This window comes from Electrona antarctica, assembly GCF_951216825.1.
Source record: "Electrona antarctica genome assembly, chromosome: 9".
Taxonomy (NCBI): domain Eukaryota; kingdom Metazoa; phylum Chordata; class Actinopteri; order Myctophiformes; family Myctophidae; genus Electrona; species Electrona antarctica.
The window spans coordinates 34931652-34938560 of record NC_136790.1 but is presented as its reverse complement, the minus strand read 5'-3'; the positions used below and the strand labels follow the sequence as shown (position 1 = coordinate 34938560).

The 6909-nt window shown below is 41.6% G+C and overlaps 1 protein-coding gene across 3 annotated transcripts in view; it reads left to right on the top strand.

Moving 5' to 3' along the window:
• The window catches only part of LOC306929114 (zinc finger protein 385A-like), a 49963-nt gene that overhangs the window by 27735 nt on the left and 15319 nt on the right, over nt 1-6909 (top strand). For 2 of the 3 annotated variants that reach the window (XM_079509520.1, XM_079509519.1), the window contains one exon: nt 5392-5502. The exons of the other annotated variant lie outside the window; for it this stretch is intronic. In XM_079509520.1, the coding sequence (XP_079365646.1) occupies nt 5392-5502 (111 nt within the window). The remainder of the gene's footprint in view (nt 1-5391; nt 5503-6909) is intronic. 3 annotated transcript variants of the gene reach the window in all.

Sequence of the window (6909 nt, the reverse complement as noted above, 5' to 3'; positions counted from 1 at the left end):
GGTTTAGAGATGTCCCCTTCTGAACAAAGATGGATGATGAATTGTTTGTGTGGATTTATATATTATCCAATATGAGAAGATGACAAGTGTTTGCTTTTCAAGAAGCCTCGATCTGCATATTCACAAAATGCCCAGGCCGGTGTTTTACTGCAATACAATGAGTTACGGCTAATCAATTTTATAAGAGGCACACAGGCTGTGTTACCTACAGTCAGCATTTTGAGGCCAGTTCATTTCCAGATTGAGTTTCATGTGAAGGTCAATGTGGTGACAAATAATGATTCGCGTGCGCACGCACACACACACACACACGTCACACGCAAATGCATTCATGCACGTGCACAGTCTTCTCTGCACACACACGCATGCATGCATGCACGCACGCGCACACACACACACACACACACTCACACACACGCACACACACACACACACACACACACACACACACACACACACACACACAATAGTGATCACATTTACATGTATGTCAATGGTCACTCTGGCACTTCCGCAGGTTAGTTGATTCATTGTGCTAACAGTTCCGACATTGAGTGAAGCCACTAATCTTACAGAGTGCTAAAGTCTAATCACTCCCTCACTCAGTCATTAGAACTTGTACGACCGTACATAGAAAGCTTAATTTATACTGTGTACAGTGTGGGCCACGGTTCACAGCTCTGTACTGTACTGTAGCTATGATGAGCCGGGCTAGGGGCCACGGACCATGGCTTGGCTTACACAATATAAATTAGGCTTTAAGGTGACTCTTAAAATATATATATATATATATATATATATATATATATATATATACGCATTGTGGATGCAACGTGTTGTGAGCTTATCTACTATTTTTTTTACATGCGACACTGTCGTGCGACAGAGAATAAATTAGGTTTATGGATGTCGTTATCGCGAAAACTACTGATTGGATTGCCATGAAATGCCTTTCCTCTAGCACCACCATTAGGTCAAAGTTCAAACCTTCCACTCACACACAAGATATCTCAACTTCAAATCCATTTTGGTCCAGTTGGGTGTAAAAGGAGCAGCACTGCCTCTATAGGAGCTACAAGCGGGGCTTTATGTCTTGTTTATTTATTCTTCTATTTACTATATTTGTAAAACTGAAACCGCACAAAAAATAACCGATATACAAGCCGACATGCATTGTGAGCTTTCAGATTGGGTATTTGCAGCTTGTGACATGATCGTAGGACAAATTATAAATCAGGCTGTGCACAGTGGGTAACAGGCCAAGAATTGCTTCATAAATTAAAAGATACCAGTGAGTGAGTCCCAGAATAGACGAAGAAGGCCAGCCAACATTGTCATAAAGAACACAGTGATGAGTGAGGGCATTTATATGTCCCTGTTTTATTTTTATTTCATCTCTGATGAAGTTATTAAGAGTAACTCTAGATTCTTCTGGGCTGTGTGGAGAAACAAACAGAGCTACAGTGGTTCTTTTACATTAAATCTGTATGTATCTGTATCTGTATGTATCTTTATACACCACTTATACTATTTTTTGGGCCGAACAAATAATTAGAAAGAAGAAAAAAAGGGCAGGATTTGTTGTTTTTCTTCTTTGTAATTATTTGTTCGGCCCAAAATATTGTGTTTATTGTCATGATTTGTCACGATCCGAGTTGGCTTTGTCCGAGGCTTAAAGATCTTTAAATACTTTTTGAAATGTCTATGGGGAAAAATAATGGGGAATTATTTCCTGGGTCCCTCGTCGTCATGAAAGGGGGCGGGATTGCGACGTGGTCCCTCAGGGGTCTGTACTTGCCCCCCTCCTTTTTTTCCCTCTAGACCAAATCTCTTTGTACTATCTCACAATGTGTCGCAATGCGACGGGTTGTGGGAGCTGTTTGTGAGCCCATTATGAGTTATGAGTATGACATGTCCAGAAAATGGGATGCTAGGGTTCATGTGGTTAATTAGCAATTAAAAAATACATTCTCTTTCTTATGAACTCATGATCTCATAATTAGCCAAAATGCAATAGCAGAATTACCTGTCAACAAGGAAGCACAGCTGTTTCTGCACTACACTGTGCACTGTCAAATCTTTACAGTTTTTTGTTGTACGTGTGTTAAGAGTAACAGTGTGTTATTTCTTTTCTCCGCTATGTTGGTTAGGTGTTAAACGTTCACGTGTCATCGACCACAATGGAAATGAGCTTCAGCTTTTTTGTGACTTGACACTTTTAAGGTGCATGCTTTTAAATTGATGCCAATGAAATGTGTGTAAAAATGTAACCAAATGGACCCTTGTACTCTCTCAGTCAGAGTTATTAACACAGGATTGTACTTGGGAGTCCTGCTGTGAGTGAGGTGTGAGATGCTGTTCACCTCTAGAGGGTGCTAGAACAAAGACTTGAAGGACAAAGAGAAGGACAGACAGGTGATGCTTGATTAAGCATTTAATAATCACTTGATTAAGTGATTATTGTGTCAAATTCATTAGAGATCCGGGGAGGCTTTTCATTAGAATATCCAGGTATTATTTTTTAACTGAGTTATATAAGGCCTGGGTTCTTGTGAACATTATGTGAACTTCAAACGGTTTTTTTTTTTTTTTTTCTCCACGTTGTAGTGTGTACCGAGTTCTCTAATCTTTAATTAGAGTCTTCAGTCTAGTCAGTGGAAATTGTTTGAGACTTACGCAGACTTAAGCAGTGGTTTTCGACCAGTGGTCCTTGAGGGGGTTCCAGGTGGTCCCCAACTAAATGATGGAGAGTTGGTAACCAAATGGACCCTTATTAGATCTTTAACTCTTGAGAGTGTAAAATGAAACAAAATGAACCCGTCAATAGTTCAATTATTGTTGGGCACGGTGGCACAGTCGGTAGTGCTGTCGCCTCACAGCTAGAAGGTTCTGGGTTCAGTTCCCGCTGGGGACGCTGTGGGCACTCCCTCCTCCGCGTCATCAGTGCCCATACCCGAGGCGGGGTTGGCGAAAGGGCCTTTCTGTGTGGAGTTTGCATGTTCTCCCCGTGTCCCCGAGGGTAGGTAGTAGGTACCCTCACAAAAACATGCAGTAATCCTGGTCTCTAAACTACCTCCCCCTGGCCAGCTGGGGCGCCTGATGGAGGGGAAAGGAACTGGTCGGAATAACGTGTTCCTCCCACGCGCTACGTCCAGCCGGGGAAACAGGTGAAAAGAAGCAGCTTGGACTCCTCATGCATAGAAGGAAGCATGAGGTCAGTCCACTGCCCCCCCAGGTTGGCAGAAGAAGTGTAGCGCCCAGGATTACATTAGATAATTGACACTTGGTGAAAAAATGGGTTACAAAATCGTGGGATAAAAAATAATAATAATACAAAAAAGAGTATACAAACTCTACACACAGGAATCAATGCATGGAGGGAACCTTCTGCCTGTTGTCTGTCCTATGGCTACCATATCAATACAACATGGAATTCTGGACAAAATCTTATCCAACAAAATATTAGGGTCTGAGAGGCTAAATCTTATCAAATGCCGAATATACTGGACCTTACTGTATATGAAAACTGAAAAGGGTTGAAAACCACTGCTTTATGGGAAAAAGGGGGAAATGTGAAAGATGATGCAAGCAAGCTTATAACAACTGTGGAACATACAGATATGGACAATAGTACATGGGAATAGACCCGCATGATACAGCTGTTATAGCAATACAAAAAAAGGCATTCGAATTTACGTTTTAGTTTCCAGAACAATTCTACCTTTCCCAGGGAGAGTGGAGTTTTGAGACTGTAAACAATGTCTCATTTGGCAGTCGACGTTCACAGTCCAAGCAGCATCTGATGAGAGGCTGAGTTAAAACCACAGGGATCTTTTTGGCAGTTTGAATGAAGGCAACACCCAGGCATTATGGATGCCAGCCCAAACCAATGGACACATTTCTTATTTGATCCATTTCAGTCTCATGAAAGTGTGCTGTAAACATCTTTTTATATAGGCTACACATGAAATATATTACCTTCCCCTTATTGATCTCAGACTTACCATCAGGCAGGAGTCTTAGAGTACCATTAGCAAAACATAAGAGCCAAATGCAGTGGACATTTTAAATAAGAAAATGTTTAAATGGCTCTACAGCACATGATCACTTTTGCTGTGTTATGGGAATGCATTTTATATAGTATGTTAATGCTTTTGTATAGCCCATGGCTGTATACTGACTGCCAGTGTGCCAAAGGCAAATTTCTATTTTATGCTAAATTTAATGGACAATAAAGTTTTCTTTCCAAAATATGAATGTGTTGCAATGCACGGCACAACCCATCATCACTTTCTCTGTTAATTAAATTTGAAGTGCCTTATCAACATACCGTATCACACTGATCTCATTATCTCTGCAATTAAATCCACACTCCGGAAGAATTCTGGTTGTTAAAAGTGACTTTTATAACAATATCATAAAACAATTTACTACGCTTTATTATATGAACGTAACTCAATTGTTTTGGACAACACCGTGGTTTGATGTTTTGTACAAAAAGACAGAGTGCTAATGTTTGGAGATAGCGCTGTCTGTAATTAAGTCCTGTCAAACTCCTCCATGGATTAAAGCGTTTGAACAGCACCCAAGAACCGAGGCACCCACAGCACACTGCCAGCTGATGCACAGACTACACACATACTCCAATACTAGCTGTCCACCTCAATCATTAAGACCATGAGGACCCTATTCTACAAAATGTCTTCTGAGTTTCAGAGTTTTCTGAAAAACGTATGTTTCTATGTCAGTGGTTCTCAAACATTTTCATGTCAAGGACCCCGAAATGTATTTGGCCGCGGACCCCCATCTAAAAATATTCCCTATGGAGACACAAAGAGTCTCCATAGGGAGAATAGGGAGCTGGTCATCAAACTATTGGCTTAGGACGGTAATGCGACAAAAACAAACAAATATATTGATGATGAATTCAAGTCTCCATGGGGTGGGAAAAAATACATTTTGGGGGTGAACTATCCCTTTAAGTGGTTAACCTTTCTCTCCTCTATCTCTCTCTCTCTCTCTCTCTCTCTCTCTCTCTCTCTCTATCTCTCTCTCTCTCTGTTTTAAAGATTTATTCATGCATTTATTGATATTACAGTAGTTTGACAGGAAACGTGGAGAGAGAGAGAGAGAGAGAGTGTCGGGACTCGAACCCACGGCACTGTTAGGCTACACTGAGCCTAGGTGCCCGGACCGCGACGCCAGTTGTCCAAGCCTCTCTCTCTCTCTCTGTTTTGTTAATATTCCTATATACTTTTCCTCTACTGTATTTCAAAGGGATTGCAATTCAGAAAAAAACAACAACAAAAGCCCCATACACCTCTATATTCTCCCTGATTAGCTCAAACCCCCACAGTAATGTTGTGTGTGACCTCTGTGACCTCTCCTCAGATGGACCCAGTCCAGAAGGCAGTGATGAACCACACCTTTGGCCCTCCCTTGGTGAGGACGAAGCGGCCCATCATCTCCTGCAATGTTTGTCAAATACGATTTAACTCAGAGGTAGGAATCAATGCACAGGTGGAACATTCTGTTCATTTGAACCACAGGGGGAACATTCTGTTCATTTGAACCGGTGTTCATTTTGTCCACTGAACTAAGACTAAATAGGACAATTTCATCAACAAATTAAAAAAAAAAAAATAGACTAAAATGTTAGAGAGGGACTAGTGGAGAAGAGATCCGGTAGAACTCAAAGACAAGTCTTTTTATATTTGGTTGTGTTCTGGTGTTACTCTGAAACTTTTCTGATGACAAAATAAAATTGTATTAAAAAGACTATGACTAAAAGCTTTTCAAAAATAATACTGATTTGAAGCCATACAGTTTGGACTCCTCAATTCAAACTGTTAGACAGTAAAGTGTAAATGTATCGGTAATACCAGATACATTGTACCAAAATCTAAAAGCTGTAGGCTACACTGCTGTGTATAGTGACACAAAACATGACCTAAACATGGGTTATAAATGTAATAGATTGACTGCACTGCTGGGGGGGGCAGGTGAGAAACTCAGTCTGTAGTTTCTCACCTCCACTTTTAGCCCTTGGTAGGGGGAGAGGAGAAAAAGAGACAGACACACAGACCACACTGTCACTGGACCAATATCTGACACCATTTCGATGCCATTTCCAAGACGCTGCACCTGTGTGTCCCGAGGCTTGGCTGGGCCGAGCTTGGGCATGCCTGGGTTGGTGGAACATAGTGGTAGGGTGCCTAGACCGCTAATAGGCCTTGAAAGTTGTTTAGGTTTCCTCCGGGATGACTGCGAAGCAGGACGACGAGGCACAACTAATCCTGACGTGTCATCAAAGACGTCTTCGAGCTGATGTGGCACATTTTCTACATTTTTCGCGTAGACAGAGAGGGCACGGTTCCAAAATAACAGCGACGAACCGTAACTCAAGACGGAAATTATGAAACCTTAGAGCGAGGGTTTAAGTGTCCTTGTTAAAAAAGGCTGCAGTGTTGATGTTTCACCCACGACAAATTAATAAATCATAACACAACCTGAACCAAAATCTGGCCATAGTCAACTGTAATAGCGACTAACCTCAGTAACCTGATAGAGCAGTAAATTACCTGATATACTTTGTGTTGGTGTGTGTGTGTGTGTTTGTGTTGTGTGTGTGTGTGTGTGTGTGTGTGTGTGTGTGTGTGTGTGTGTGTGTGTGTGTGTGTGTGTGTGTGTGTGTGTGTGTGTGTGTGTGTGTGTGTGTGTGTGTGTGTGTGCACCTCCTGCTAGGTGCTCTCTCTCTCTCTCTCTCTCTCTCTCTCTCTCTCTCTCTCTCTCTCTCTCTCTCTCTCTCTCGGTGCTTGGTTGAAATAATGTCCATACATAGAAAGAAGATCCTGTACATTGGACTCACTGTTCCACCATTTAATGTGACAACTTGTGCAGAGATTTGCT